Genomic DNA, 15,639 nt, shown 5'->3' with positions numbered 1-15,639 from the left:
TCTTCTTCAAGATCCGTTCCACTGTACTGCACTGATACTACGTGCACTGTTCTTGCATTACATTGATTCAAAGTAAAGTATAAAATTTTTACCAAAACGCACTGGACTCTGGTCTACTCTTTCAGCACCTGCACCTACACATCTCTGTGCACAAGGGCTATTCTCTCTTTCTGTGTGTGGTGGTAACAACAGTCTGGGGTGGGTCTAGATAGATAGATAGATAGATAGATAGGAGATAGATAGATAGATAGATAGGAGATAGATAGATAGATAGATAGATAGATAGATAGATAGATAGATAGGAGATAGATAGATAGATAGATAGATAGATAGATAGGAGATAGATAATAGATAGATAGATAGATAGGAGATAGATAGATAGATAGGAGATAGATAGATAGGAGATAGATAGATGATAGATAGATAGATAGATAGATAGATAGATAGATAGATAGATAGATAGGAGATAGATAGATAGATAGATAGATAGATAGATAGGAGATAGATAGATAGATAGATAGATAGATAGGAGATAGATAGATAGATAGATAATAGATAGATAGATAGGAGATAGATAGATAGGAGATAGATAGATAGATAGATAGGAGATAGATAGATAGATAGATAGATAGATAGATAGATAGATAGATAGATAGGAGATAGATAGATAGATAGATAGATAGATAGATAGATAGATAGATAGATGTCCCGGGGGTTGTGTGGCTGATCCCGGCCGCCTTCATATTCACTTTGCTTAATCATTAAATCATTACAGAATTTGCTTCCTAAATCAGATGACAAAGGCGTCTGTGTGCTGGGAGGGAAGGAGCCGCCGCTCTGCTCCCCCCCCCCCCACCGTCTTCCTCCGCACACGCCGGCAGAGAAGGTGCCGCCCGCCCCGCTCGGACCCGCTTCCACCAGATGCATCTATAACGCATGCAAATGTAATCAGAACCGTTGTGTCATCTAAATGTTACATCAGCCGTTCACCAATGAATACACAAATGAGATGGGCTCTAAAGAGGCTTCTCCTGGCATCGCTGCAACCAAGCGTGAGAAGCACCAAGAGGCGGGAGACAATGGAAACTCCTTCTACAACCCACAGACAGATACTAAGGGAGAAGTAGATGGAGCAGAGCTCAGCGTGGCACACATGATACTTCCCATAGAACTGCATGTGAATCTAAGTGTCTATTTAGAAAACAGTCAAACAACAATTTCAGTTTTGTTACATTTTTACTTAGAACAGGAAGTCTGAAAAGGGATGACATCACAGCGATGCAGTGATGTCACTTAATAACTCACTATTATTAAAGGGAAACAGCCTAGAATACCATTTTGTTGCTTAAAGGGTTACTCCTGCAACTTTTTATTTCTTTCAAATCCACAGGCGTCAAAAAGTTATAGAGATTTGCAATTTACTTCTATTTAAAAATCTCCAGTCTTCCTGTACTTATCAGCAGGAAGTGGTGTATTCTTTTCATTCTGACACACTGCTCTCTGCTGCCATCTCTGTCCATGTCAGGAACTGTCCAAAGCAGCAGCAAATCCCCATAGAAAACCTCTGCTGCTCTGGACAGTTCCTGACATGGACAGAGGTGGCAGCAGAGAGGACTGTGTCAGACTGGAAAGAATACACCACTTCCTGCAGGACATACAGCAGCTGATAAGTACCAGAAGACTGGAGATTTTTAAATGCAAGATAACTTTCTGAAATCAGATGATTTGAAAGAAAAAATTTCTTCCAGCATCTGCAGTTTATTCTCACCTTTTCATCATATCAGAGATGCTCAATGTTACAGTCTCCATATGCTTAATTTTCCTGGTCGGCTTCAACACGAACAGTCCAGATTTTTAAAGTGTAGCTGTCATTAAAAAATTTTTTTTTGCAGAAATCAAGTGTAAAAGTAATTTTTAGAAACCCTGTAATAGGTTTTATTAGGCAAAAAAGCCTATTTCTGTACCTAAAAAGCAGTTAGCCTTTGCCTCCCCTCCCCCCCTCGCTTCTTATCTGCTCATTATCAGGCACAGCAGTCTTTATTACAGAGGAGAAAAGTGAAGATGGGCTTTCTGTGTCCATTATAACCTATGGAGAGGGGAGAGGTAGAGAGGGATGAGTGAGCAGGAAGAGAAGAGAAGCAGCTGTACAGTTTGGAGACTGGGCACAGAAATCTTACAGGTCAGAAAGGTCAGTGCTAGTCTAGGAGCTTGGTAAGAGAAGATTGCAGGATGTTGTGCTGTGCAGGGCTACCTTTTCTCCTCTTTGTGCTTACTCATCCCCCCGTGACCCCTCCCCTCTCCATAGACCATAATAGACACAGAAATCCTGTAGAGGGGAGGTAGGAAAACAGCTTTGTGACTACAGAAGGAAACTCTTTTGCTTAATAAAACCTATTACAGAGTTTCTTATAATCGCTTGCACTATTGATTTCTGAAAGTGACATTTATATGACAGTTACACTTTAAATTTAAACTTCAAATGAAATTTTATACGTCCAGATCTCTAGGTTTCCTATTTGGCTAACAAGCACAGTGATCACCGCTGATAGATACACAAGGCCATCCCCACGCATTAAGACCTGATAGAATAGTAAGAAGTGACTGTACAATAAGCAGAGCTATGGCCGGCGGGCTCCGCACGATTACCCGGGGAGCGCTGTTCTTAGTCGCTGCTGGAGAGTCACCTGTCTCCTACTTGCATCAAGCGTCAATTACCAGAGTGGAATATATTGGTATAAGAAGTCGGTTCCCTTTGATGTCTGGCATCTCCTACTTCACGCCTTTAAGATGCCACTGGCCAAATCAGTGAAGGGAATAGATAAGGGTCACGTATTTTATCCAGAAAATAGGTTTGAAGGGCTACAGGATATATAGCTGTTTGAAGGTTTCTGCCTTAGAAGACATTATATAGACCATGTCCCTTTAAATTAAAAAGAAAAAACCTTTAAATTTTGGCCCTTTCCTGTTCATCAAGCTTTTGCTAAATTTCAAAGGGATTTTGTAAAATGGAGAACTAGGCCCCACCAAAGGGGTTATCCAGTGTTAGAAAAACATGGCTGCTTTCTTCCAGAGACAGCACTGCTCTTGTCTCCAGTTTAGCTGTGATTTGTAACTAAGCTTCATTCACTTCAATGGAACTGAGATGCAAACTGGAGACAAGAGTGGTGCTGTCTCTGGAAGAAACTGGCCATGTTTTTCTAATGCCTTTAAGAATAGAAGCCAATTTTTGTAGGTTACTCTGTTCTGGCATATAGAGTGGGGTTTGGAGAGGAATAACTCTGTTAAGAATCTCTATGATCTATTAGGGACAATCTACAAATGTTTGCTGGTAAATTTACAGAGATAAATGGGCACTAGAAATGATTTCTTACCCTACACAAATAACACTAAAGCTTTGGCCACTAGGTGTCCCCCTTTGCAATCTGCTGTCTTCTGCCTGTTGTCAGGGGAAATCTGTCTCTAGTAATAGGCAGAGCAAGACAAATTACGGCAAGGGGTGGTGGTGGTGGTGGGGGGACTTAGCATGTGTAATGTACTGCCTGGGCTGTGCACCTGCAAGATCTGAGACAGTCTGCCTGCTAACCATGATTCACGACGTTCCTTAAAGGTAAATCAAGACCTTGCAAACCAAGTGTATCAGTTACCCCTTCCTCATCCACGTGCCATCTATAGTGGTATATTGTGTTAATCATCCCCCAGCAGTTAGAAGTAAGTCTTCTTTACTGAACACTTGCTGAACCATATTGTATATTCCAAAAATATTATATTTTTATGTGTAAAAAAACAAACAAAAAAACCCCAAAACATTGTGCACCCGACTCTAACATCTAATGTACATTGATGTGAAGTGCTGGAAAGGCCTTAATGACAAGACATTGTTTCTAAAGGATAATGAGGCTACACATAGAGATAAGTGAACCTTTTAAAAGTTCGGTGCGGCTGGTTTACCCGATGCGGCAAAAATTTGGGTTTGGTTTGGAAAAATCAAAAAATTTCTTAATCCCCTTAAATAATATACAGAACAGGACAAAAGAATACTTTACTGATCAGATCTTCAGTGCAATACAGCTTAAGGCTATGTTCACGCTGCGTATGAGTCCGGCCACATTTCGTACGCCGCCGTACATGTGCGGCTGAAACTACGGGCGTGGGAAAAATAGACATGCAGCCGGATGCGTACGAACCGCGAACATACGCCCGTAGTACAGTTATGCTTCCCTAGCTTGTTTCGAAGCGATCTGAAACAGGTCATTTACTTGGAAATCTTCGCACAGCCCAATAAAACACACAGAACCTTTTGGATTGAAAAATCAAGTTCAATCCGTACGGGACCGCATGGAAATCCACGGCCGTGAGTTGGAACATTTCCGTCCTCAAACAATGGTCTTGTTCATTTTTCACGGCGCCGTATACAATCCGGCCATAAGCTCATACGTAGTGTGCATTGTGCGGTCGTATATCGTATACTTTCAAGCGAACGCATCAACCTCAAAACTACATGCGTATATTCGCAGTTCGCACTACGGCCGGACTCATACGCAGTGTGAACTTAGCCTAAGGAGTGAAATGCGCAAAAGATAATCACAAAAATTAGAAAATGTCCTTTGCTTTGAAAGAAGACTTGGCTTGTGTGCTTGTAGTGTAGGATGTAGGTGTAGGCTGTTTTGGGGCCTTGTCTAATAAGTACAGAACTCTGCCAAGGCAACTTGTACTGTGTATGTAACTTGGTTGAAGAATCTCAGACTCACAGTTAGGTTTGAGAAGAAGAAAAAAACAGTCTGCCTCATGCCAGAAGGGCCCACGGAGTGTTAGGTCTGGTAGTACGAGTCCCAGAGTTGAATAACTGGGTGTTGCTAACCCCTCGAGGTTTCCCGAGAAGGTTGAACAGGAATCAGTGGAGTCCGTCGGCTTGCTTGCACTTTGCTCCACTGCGGACTAATCCCTTGTTGTTTGGATTGGGTTTAGCACTGCATACTTGTTACTAGAAAGTCTCTCTGGAGAATCTGTGATCAGTGGTTCTTGACAAAGACCCCGACCCTCAGGTCAGGCCTATGTATAGGCTTCAGCAGGAACTCTAGTTCTTTTCTGTCTCTTTCTCTCACCACCATCCACTAAAGAAGACCCTCCCACCAGGAACTAGTTATCCTCTATAGGGGGGGTCTGCTGTCCAGTGCTGGGGTCTGCTGTCCGCTGTTCTGGTTCCCAGTGCCCCGGACGCTTCCTGGTCTGACTGTAGATCTGGGATGTGACGTTTCAGCCCTGCTCAACCACTCCCACCCTGGCCGTTGACTGGCTGAGGGGGACTGACATGTCACGTCCCGGGTCCCCGCTTAGACCAGAAAACGGATTGGGGCAGCGGACCCCAGTACTGGAGCCGGGGAGGTAAGTGTCTGTTGTTATATTCAGCCACCTTCCCCCTGGCTGTTTGCAAATATATTTGAGACCTCGGACTTCTCCTGTAAATTGTGCGTTCGCCATCTTTACGAGCTGGTTACAAACTAACCAATTTTTTTTCAAAGTTCATAAGAATATTCTCGGTTTATGAAGTTCAATTAGCTCATGTCTACACACAGGGTTTGTTCGTAGTCTGTAACCATGGAGACGCATAGACCTGCAGCGGAGCTGTAAACACAAAACAGTAGGAGATATGTAATCTAAACGTCAGCCTCCGCATTGGTTGCAGAAGTCTACCTACCCCTTTAAACTTCATGCAATCGCATTAAAATGGGGATATTGTCTATCCAGCTTTCTCTTAAGTGAATATATCTTTACAATGACTTAAGAAATAATCCTAAGAAAGATAAATATACTTAAGTAAATCCTCTCAGCAGTGGCGCTGGATGCCCCGTCCACCATGCCAGTTATCTCCGCAGACAGACTCGCACTCATAGAACAAACCTAATGAAGTCAACAGTTGCCAGAGAATTGACTGAAGCTATTAGACTGGCAGAACATGAGGAGTAAAGTGCCGCAATGAGACGGCCGCGCTCGTACATCAATCCCACACCTTCCAAAATAGATTTCTTATTTCCAATGAAGCATTGATAAATTGTACTCAGGTAGAGCTCCCTGCCAGGGATATGGCATTTCTGAAAAGTCATTTTTCATCTGACTCGGGAAATTGATAAATAGCGAAGGAGATGATAGAAGTATCCGATACTGTGATGTGGTGTTTGTAAGGAAAAAGAAAAAAAAAAGTTTCTGGTTTTAGATTTATGGACAAATAAATCTATGGTTCACAGATTAAACCTTTACATATCGTTATCATGTATTTACAAACTTAGGAATAAGTATGACATATACTCCAGAGCTGCACTCACTATTCTGCTGTGGGGTCACTGTGTACATACATTACATTACTGATCCTGAGTTACATCCTGTATTATACTCCAGAGCTGCACTCACTATTCTGCTGGTGGGGTCACTGTGTACATACATTACATTACTGATCCTGAATTACATCCTGTATCGTACTCCAGAGCTGCAGTCACTATTCTGCTGGTGGGGTCACTGTGTACATACATTACATTACTGATCCTGTACTGATCTCCAGTTACATCCTGTATTATACCCCAGAGCTGCACTCACTATTCTGCTGGTGGGGTCACTGTATACATACATTACATTATTGATCCTGTACTGATCCTGAGTTACATCCTGTATTTGATTTAATCAAACCCATACAAAGTTGTCTAAATATTTTACTTAAATACTATTATATGTTCAGTGGTAGCAGTAAGGGGGCCACAGGCCTTTCTGCTGCCACCAACCTTTGTGTCCATGCCCTGGTTGAGACTCCCCCACTCCTATATCCCCCACCCAGTAAATGTAATTCTTCTGCATTAACCCTGCAGTTGCCAACATGAACACTAGGAGCAGCAGAGAGGCCCTTGTCTGCCCTTATTGCTGCCAATTAACGTATAATATTAGATAAATAAAAAATGTAAAAAATATATATATATTTCGGTTATTTTAGTTGTTCTATTTCTAAGGAATATAAATTTATTAAATGTACAAAAAAAGTTACTCTCCAGAGTACCCCTTTAAGCTCCTGGTCCTTGATGCAGAATATCCTACAGGACTCCCGATTTAGCAAGCGCTGTTTATAATACTGGTACCTTCTTCTGTGGCTGAGGAGCTTTTGGGGTCCTCAGGCTGTAGGGTCTGGTTCCCCCACACATCCCCCTAGTATTTGGCTTCCTTACAGGGTGGATACAGTCCTGACATCATCCTCGTGTAATTTGCGCGGAGCCCCGTTTCCTTACTAAGAATACACAAACTAATGAGAGTGGTAATTGATGTTCTTATGAGCGGTGATTACCGGGGTCCGCTCTTTATTTGCCTCATGTCTCCGATATCCTCCTTCTCCTCATCCAAATTGTTCATTTGTACCGCACACCGTTCCCGTCCTCAGAGCTGCCAGAGTCTTCTTACATTTGTATTGCATTAAGCCCCATTATAAGAGATTACTTTGCAAATCCCTTCATAAAGGATAAGACACCAAGAAGGAGTCTGGGAAGTAAAGCTCTTTTTATGCGCAGTGCATCAAAGTGGTCCCAATGCTCTGAAGACACAGCAATTTCTTCACTGTTGGCTGGCAGTTTCTTAAAATATAGGTCTGTCAGACTCATAATAGATTCTTCCATTTTTTTGATTCGCGGTTCATCTAAGAAACATTCATATTTTAGAAGAAAGTCAGATTTCTCCATGGAGCTGATTCCGGTGTCCTACGAGAGGATAGTCACAAAGTAATCTCGTAACATTAATGGAGAGCTACCTGGGTCGGTAATGGATGACCTGTGACTAGGACAGGCCATCAAGCTGGAGCCATACTAGACCCTCTTTCACTAGACGTAGAGCCACCATCTTCATGAGGCAGTGTTAGTATTATGGTGCTGAGTCTGGTAAAAGCTAAAAAGATCATCATGCTCATGACTGGGTGGGTCCGACTGCTAGAAATCCTAAGGCTGCATTCACACACCCGAAAAATTGTCCATGGTCGTGGATCCACGACCATGGACAATTTTAGGAGCCATTCAAGTGAATGCAGCCTTTCACACGATCCATGCCACAACCCCCACCGCGATCTGCACCACAAAAAAATAGGGCATGTCTTAGTGTAGATCGCAACACCGATCCCCCCATATTGCCCGGCAGCAGAGAGGACAGAAGCGCATAATGTGCATAATAGCATCTGACAACTACTCACCTATCCCCCGTGCCATGTTCACCCGAAGTGGCGTGGATTTCGCTGCCTTCTTCTCCCGATGCCAGCACAAACCAGCATGGTCCACAACACTTCCGGTGAGCGTGTGTAAGCCTGTGTCCGGCACTGGGGGAGTAGGTCAGTAGTTGTCAGATGCGATGACGGGAGCGCACATTATGCACTCCTGTCATTTCTGCTGTCTGGCAGCAGGGGTGGGGGCTGCACTGCTAGGGGATCCGTGCCATGATCCTCGTCCGGTCATCATGGCACAGACCGTGGCACGGATCATGTGAATGAGACCCAAGGATCACGAGAACAAAGTTCATGCTTCAGCTTTGAGATCCAATAACAAACCTGAGGCACCAATGGTGAGACTCCATCTGGTCAAAGCCAAAGAGATCTTCATTTTCATCAGTTGTGATGGCCTCAAAACCCCATTCCTTTTTTATCCCGTTTCCAAGGTTTTTTCCAACAAAAATTGTGTTGGAAAGTACGGTGTAACAGTGCACGGATTGGAGTGCTCCGTGTGAAACGTCAAACAAGAAAGTGGTAGAGTCCCAAAAATAGTGGATGCCCCTGGGCAATGCGAGTGTGGTATAGAGAAAGTCTAGAGAATTGATCAGAAACAATGGGTAAAGCATTTTAGCAATTTATTGGGGTCTCAGCACTACATAAGAAAAGCTTGAAGAATTTACAATTATTAGAGATTTATTCATGGATTCATTTAGTCTCGTAAAAGTCTTTCCGCTTTCCAGGGAAGCCTAGAGTGAGACAATGGACTTCTCGGGATACTAGAACACTAAGAAAGTGTTCCCATACCCCCCCCCCCCCCCCGGGGATCCCTTGATCATGGAATAATATAAAGGTACAACGTGATAAGTAATTGGACCTAAATAGAGATGAGCGAACCGGGTTCGGGTTCGAGTCGATCCAAACCCGAATGATCGGCATTTGATTAGCTGGGGCTGCTGAACTTGGATAAAGCTCTAAGGTTGTCTGGAAAACATGGATACAGCCAATGACTATATCCATGTTTTCCAAATAGCCTTAGGGCTTTATCCAACTTCAGCAGCCACCGCTAATCAAATGCCAAAAGTTCGGATCGACTCGAGCATGCTCCAGGTTCGCTCATCTCTAGACCTAAAGTTTCACATATAACATGTTCTTTTATTGTCGCAATATCCTGTATAAAATTTTTCATAAATTTTTTTTTTCATTTTCTCTCCTCAGGTGATATGTGCAAATATAACAGGTGGTGGGAAACTTGGAAGTTTAAAATCAGGAGGCTCCATATCCACACTTAAGCATATATGGACAGAAAGTAACAAAGACTTGTCTATCAGTCGACTCCTATCACAGACTTTTCGAGGTAAAGAAAACCAAACTTCCTTGGATATGAGATATGATACGCCAGAGCCGTACACAGAGCAAGAACTCTGGGAATGGCTGAGGAACTCAACAGATCTTCAGGGGCCGCGTTCCAGGTCCAAAAGGCGGCCTATCGTCAAGACAGGGAAGTTTAAGAAAATGTTTGGCTGGGGGGATTTCCATTCCAACATCAAAACTGTAAAGTTAAATTTGTTGATAACAGGGAAAATTGTGGACCATGGCAATGGAACCTTCAGTGTCTACTTTCGGCACAACTCTACCGGTCAAGGAAATGTGTCCGTGAGCTTGGTCCCTCCTACCAAAATTGTGGAATTCGACTTGGCTCAGCAAACGGTGATCGACGCTAAAGATTCCAAGTCCTTCAATTGTCGTATCGAATATGAAAAGGTCGACAAGGCTACCAAGAACACTCTTTGCAACTATGACCCTTCAAAAACATGCTACCAGGAGCAGACCCAAAGTCATGTATCCTGGTTATGCTCCAAGCCTTTCAAAGTGATCTGTATTTATATATCATTTTATAGTACAGATTATAAACTAGTACAAAAGGTGTGTCCCGATTACAACTATCACAGTGACACGCCCTACTTCCCTTCTGGTTGACAATAACATGTATGCAAGACTTACCTCTAAGGAAAACAAAAAAGGTGACTGGGCTGGAACCGTATCCAAGAAAGTCCCATCAATTGCCTGGAATGTGTCTATATAACAAATGATGAAACAAAAAATATATATATATAAACAAGAAAGAGATAAACTTTTATATTGGAAATTTATCAGATGCATTTGACCTTCCCCGATCGCTCTGTATTCCATTTACTAGGTGTAATTCACTGTGGATATGATGAAAACACACACACACACAAACAGACACTCAACAAGCGTCGAATATATAATAAAAAAGATTTACATGGAACCAAAAAGGATTAGCCATACAGAAAAGTGCACCCTCTGGCAACTTTATCCCAGGAAGTATTACTTATTCTAGAGTTAGACTAAATTTAGGTGTGTACCATCGAGATAAATGGTTCAGGTAATCCTAGCGCCCTACCGAACAGAACACAACAAATAAAGGCACATTGATGTTGGTGAATGGAGTCAATTGGAGCCCATCATAAGTAAAGATGGAAATCCATTTACAATTTACATGTTATACCGGAATGTGTCATGTTCCCTTCCCCCGAATCTCCGAGGCTGAGCTGAGAAAACCTTGTGTAAGTTGTGAATGGTGGAAATCTTTCTTACAGTATATTGTATACTTAAATATCCTAGTCTACATTTGTATGAATGGTTTGTATTGTATATAGTTTAACCAGTGTTTCCTTGAGCAGCTTCTTAATATAACTAGTAAATGTCTCCGCTTGTTATTGGTTAAATTACAATCAGAGGACTTGAGGATTCCATGTTTATCGACTTAGCTGTAAACTTCATTAATACGAGAGGACATAATTATGTATAAAGCATTTATTCTGCTAAGTATTGTCGAAAGCGAAACATATACAACATTGAAGTCTGTATGCATTTAGATATTTTATTTCTGGACGAGAAAAAAAAAAAAAAGGTGAATTGTATATAAAAAATAAAATACATAACATTGAATTTAAAAAGGTGAAAGCGTTGTCTGATATACTGTATGTATGTTATACCCAGGTGTGTATACAGCTACACTGAGATAGGAGGCGAATGGTGCTGATCACTGCCCAAATATCAGTGCAATATAGTGCCTAACACTGAAGGGGTTAATGTGAACCAACCTTCTTTCCATTCTTCTCCCAAGACTTGACCGCTCCACCCCTTCCTTCCCTGAAAACTTGAACCCACTCCACTAGGGATGGTCCGAACCTGCTTCGGTTCGGGTTGGTACGAACCCGAACTCTCAGAAATGATTCCCGCTGTCTGCCCGCTCCGTGGAGAGGGTGGATACAGCGGGAGTACCGCCTGGAAAACTGGGATACAGCCATAACCATAGGCTGTATCCCAGTTTTCCAGGCGGTCCTCCCGCTGTATCCACCCGCTGCACGGAGCGGGCAGACAGCGGGAATCTGATGCCGAGCGTTCGGGTTCGTACGAACCCGAACCGAAGCAGGTTTGGACCATCCCTACACTCCACCCCTTGCTTCCATCCTTTCTTCCTTCCCTGAAGGCATGACCACACTCCACCCCATCCTTCCTTTTTTACTTCCTCGAAGACATGACCCTACTCCACCCCTTCCTTCCTTTCTTACTTCCCAGAAGACATGACCCTACTCCACCCCTTCCTTCCTTTTTTACTTCCTCGAAGACATGACCCTACTCCACCCCTTCCTTCCTTTCTTACTTCCCAGAAGACATGACCCTACTCCACCCCTTGCTTCCATCCTTTCTTCCTTCCCTGAAGACATGACCCCACTCCACCCCATCCTTCCTTTTTTACTTCCTCGAAGACATAACCCTACTCCACCCCTTCCTTCCTTTCTTACTTCCCAGAAGACATGACCCTACTCCACCCCTTCCTTCCTTTCTTACTTCCCAGAAGACATGACCCTACTCCACCCCTTCCTTCCTTTCTTACTTCCCAGAAGACATGACCCTACTCCACCCCTTCCTTCCATCCTTTCTTCCTTCCCTAAAGACCTGACCCCACTCCACCCCTGTCTTCCTTTCTTTCTTCCTTCCCTGAAGACCTGACCACACTCCACTCCTTCTTTCTTCCTTCCTTTCGATCTTCCCCGAAGACTTGTCTCTTTAGGTAGAACTCACCAAAGGTAGTTTGCCCCATTTATAGGAGAAGTCCAGCAAACATTTTTATTATAGTATTGTATTGTCCCCCAAAAGTTATACAATACAATACTTTAATTAAAAAAAAATTCACCGGACTTCTCCTTTAAATAAGACACCCTCTAGATAATTTGCTTTGTAGGTAGCTTACCCTCATTAGTTAGAACCCACTGTTAGTAGTTTGCTCCATTTAGATAGGACCCCCTATAGGTAGTTTGTAAAGATTAGAGAACTTTTTTTTTAGATATATCACAGTCATATACACGTCCCAGCTCTTAGCTTCTCTTAGACCACAGGCAGGTTCTCCTTTCAGTCACTAGAGGCTGGGAACATCTCTACTTTTGTACAGGCACATGGACAGGCGCTACGCCGCTCATGCACCAGTGTGTACAGAAGTAAGAGAGACTCGCTGCCTCTAGTAACTGTCAAATCCATCACCTGAGACCCACATTAAACTGCTAGTGTGTCATTAGGAAACTCGGGCGGCTCAAAGTCAGAAGAAATAAAGGGGATAAGGGGGGGGGGGGGGGTCTTGATCCGGCTGGTGCGCCACTGGTCTGTGTAATGTTGGGCAAGTCCTACAAAGCTGGAGACACTCTCTATAACTGTTTCTACTCTGGCCAAGAGAGGAGGGTCCTGAACAGAAGACCACCCTCTATTAATCCAGGATTTCTTAAAGAATGTATGACAATGGGTTTTTTTTCCTCTTAAAACTAGATAACCCCCTTAAAGACTCCTGGGGACTGGGTGGCTATTCTAGATTGACATTGTCACCATTTATTTTTAAGGGGTTATCCAAGCTTATAACAACATTGTTGCCTTCTTACAGAAACAGCGCCATCTCTGTCTTCAGTTTGGGTGGGGTATTACAGCTCAGTCCCATTATGTTGAAGTGTAATACCACAAACAACCTGAGGACAGGGGTGGCGCTGTTTTTGCAAGAAAGTAGCTGTGCTTTTTTGAAACTTTTAACATGTTTTAAGAAGCTCCCCTTAACTAAACACATAGTAAAGTGTGGAAATTTTGATTAAATTGTCAAAACATCCTGTTGTGGGTTGTAGGGGGTGCGGTGGTGTTACCAGCAATAGTACAATGAAAATTTTTTAAATGCTACATAATAATAAAACATAGAAGAAGCTATCTGAGCCACAATAGGAGGAAGTAACTGTCTTTATTGTTACATTTCTGCAGCTAATGGTGGAGTGCCCCTTTAATTTCAGCACATGACCTGAATACAGAGCTCTGCAGTGAGTCTGAGCTCTCGCCCTGCGCTCTCGCTGCACTGTCACATTCTGCCTTCTCTACAATGATTTGCTATCGGCTTCATTAAACCTTTAGCTTCTGGAATGACCGGCAAGAAGCGTCGATCGATGCTCTTCAGCCATGTCTTACAACGCAAAGGTCAAAGGAGACTCCAGCCCATAGTTTATCAACAGAAATCAGCTCCTATTGTTCAGTGTAATTAAAATATAGTCCCAGAGCAACAAGGCATTACCAGGTGATTAATACAAAGTGCTCAGCCAAGGGCCGTGCGTGAGAGGGGCATCCATCACCGCTAATAAGCCGCCCGGAGGGGGAATATTACCGCAGGTTACTGTATGATGCAAATGCTTTATTCTACATACAGACGCATTACAGACACAGCCGGAAGATTCTGCTCTCTATGGTTTTTTAAGAATTTATTTCATAATTGTCTATTTATTATCTATCTATCTATCTATCTATCTATCTATCTATCTATCTATCTGTTATCTATCTATCTCCTATCTATCTATCTCCTATCTATCTCCTATCTATCTATCTATCTCCTATCTATCTATCTCCTATCTCCTATCTATCTATCTATCTATCTATCTATCTATCTGTCTATCTCCTATCTATCTATCTATCTATCTATCTCCTATCTATCTATCTATCTATCTATCTATCTATCTATCTATCTATCTACCTATCTCCTATCTATCTATCTATCTATCTGTCTATCTCCTATCTATCTATCTATCTATCTATCTATCTATCTATCTATCTATCTATCTACCTATCTCCTATCTATCTATCTATCTATCTCCTATCTATCTATCTATCTCCTATCTATCTCCTATCTATCTATCTATCTCCTATCTATCTATCTATCTATCTATCTACCTATCTCCTATCTATCTATCTATCTATCTATCTATCTATCTATCTATCTGTCTCCTATCTATCTATCTATCTATCTATCTATCTACCTATCTCCTATCTCCTACCTATCTATCTATCTATTTATCTATCTATCTATCTATCTATCTATCTATCTACCTATCTCCTATCTATCTATCTATCTATCTATCTATCTCCTATCTATCTATCTATCTATCTATCTACCTATCTCCTATCTATCTATCTATCTATCTATCTATCTATCTATCTATCTATCTATCTATCAGCCATTTTATCTATTTGGTATTCTTTCAGGCAATGCTGTCCCTGCCTCTTCCCGCCAGGTCAGGTTGGCGGCCTCGGTGATGGAAGTGACATGCTGGTCTGGTCTCTAATATGATATACGTTTACTTTACCTGTAACCCTCCTCCAGAAGCAATGGAGCTTACTCTTTAGTGCCTCCTATTATAGGCCGCAACCCTACCAGACAATAACACTATTTGGCATTATTATGGGGCACTTGTGCTATCAAGGGGGGAATTCTGGTGGACAATATTTATGGGGGCACTCTGGCTGACACTATCTATGGTGGACACCAATCATAATGTGATTGACAGTAATGGCACACCTGCCTAAAACCTTTGCACAGTACCCTATGTATAATTACGTTACATAGAAGTTGGAAACTGATATTTAGCCAACAGCAATCTGAAGTGTTTGACCAACTTGAAGGGGTTGACCAAGAAGCAGAAAACATCTTAGCTCTTCAGCGTTCCGGCACCCACTTCTATAACCTTGCAATGCAACATCATGTAGGTATTGTACATTGCCTGGAGGTGTAGACGTGCACACACGCAATGATTGTGACTCGCACCTGCCCCCTCTCATCTCGGAAGGTATACTTCCAAGACTTGTAGAAGATGGAGTGCCAGAAACAGAACAGGTAAGACCTTTTCTAATCCCCAGACAACCTCTTAAAGGTCAACACTCCTGTTTTGGTGGTATTATGTATCATCATGTCAAGGTGCAATATCTGGAAATCTCCCCAGTGATTTGCATATATATATTAAATGAAAGAACAGGTCAACCTTCCGCCATTACTCTCAAGGTAAAAGTAAGCAGCTATTGCATTGCATTGAACAGGT

The 15,639-nt window shown here is 42.4% G+C and overlaps 1 protein-coding gene across 1 annotated transcript in view; it reads left to right on the top strand.

Moving 5' to 3' along the window:
* The window catches only part of NXPH1 (neurexophilin 1), a 233,497-nt gene extending 223,042 nt beyond the window's left edge, over positions 1 to 10,455 (top strand). Inside the window, exon 2 of the mRNA XM_069960613.1 lies at positions 9,437 to 10,455. Coding sequence (XP_069816714.1) covers positions 9,437 to 10,198 — 762 coding nt within the window. The 3' untranslated portion in view covers positions 10,199 to 10,455. The remainder of the gene's footprint in view (positions 1 to 9,436) is intronic.
* Positions 10,456 to 15,639: the final 5,184 nt, after the last annotated feature.

Source organism: Dendropsophus ebraccatus, chromosome 2, assembly GCF_027789765.1.
Source record: "Dendropsophus ebraccatus isolate aDenEbr1 chromosome 2, aDenEbr1.pat, whole genome shotgun sequence".
Taxonomy (NCBI): domain Eukaryota; kingdom Metazoa; phylum Chordata; class Amphibia; order Anura; family Hylidae; genus Dendropsophus; species Dendropsophus ebraccatus.
The sequence above is the reverse complement of the archived record's forward strand: the minus strand, read 5'-3'. Positions and strand labels throughout refer to the sequence as shown.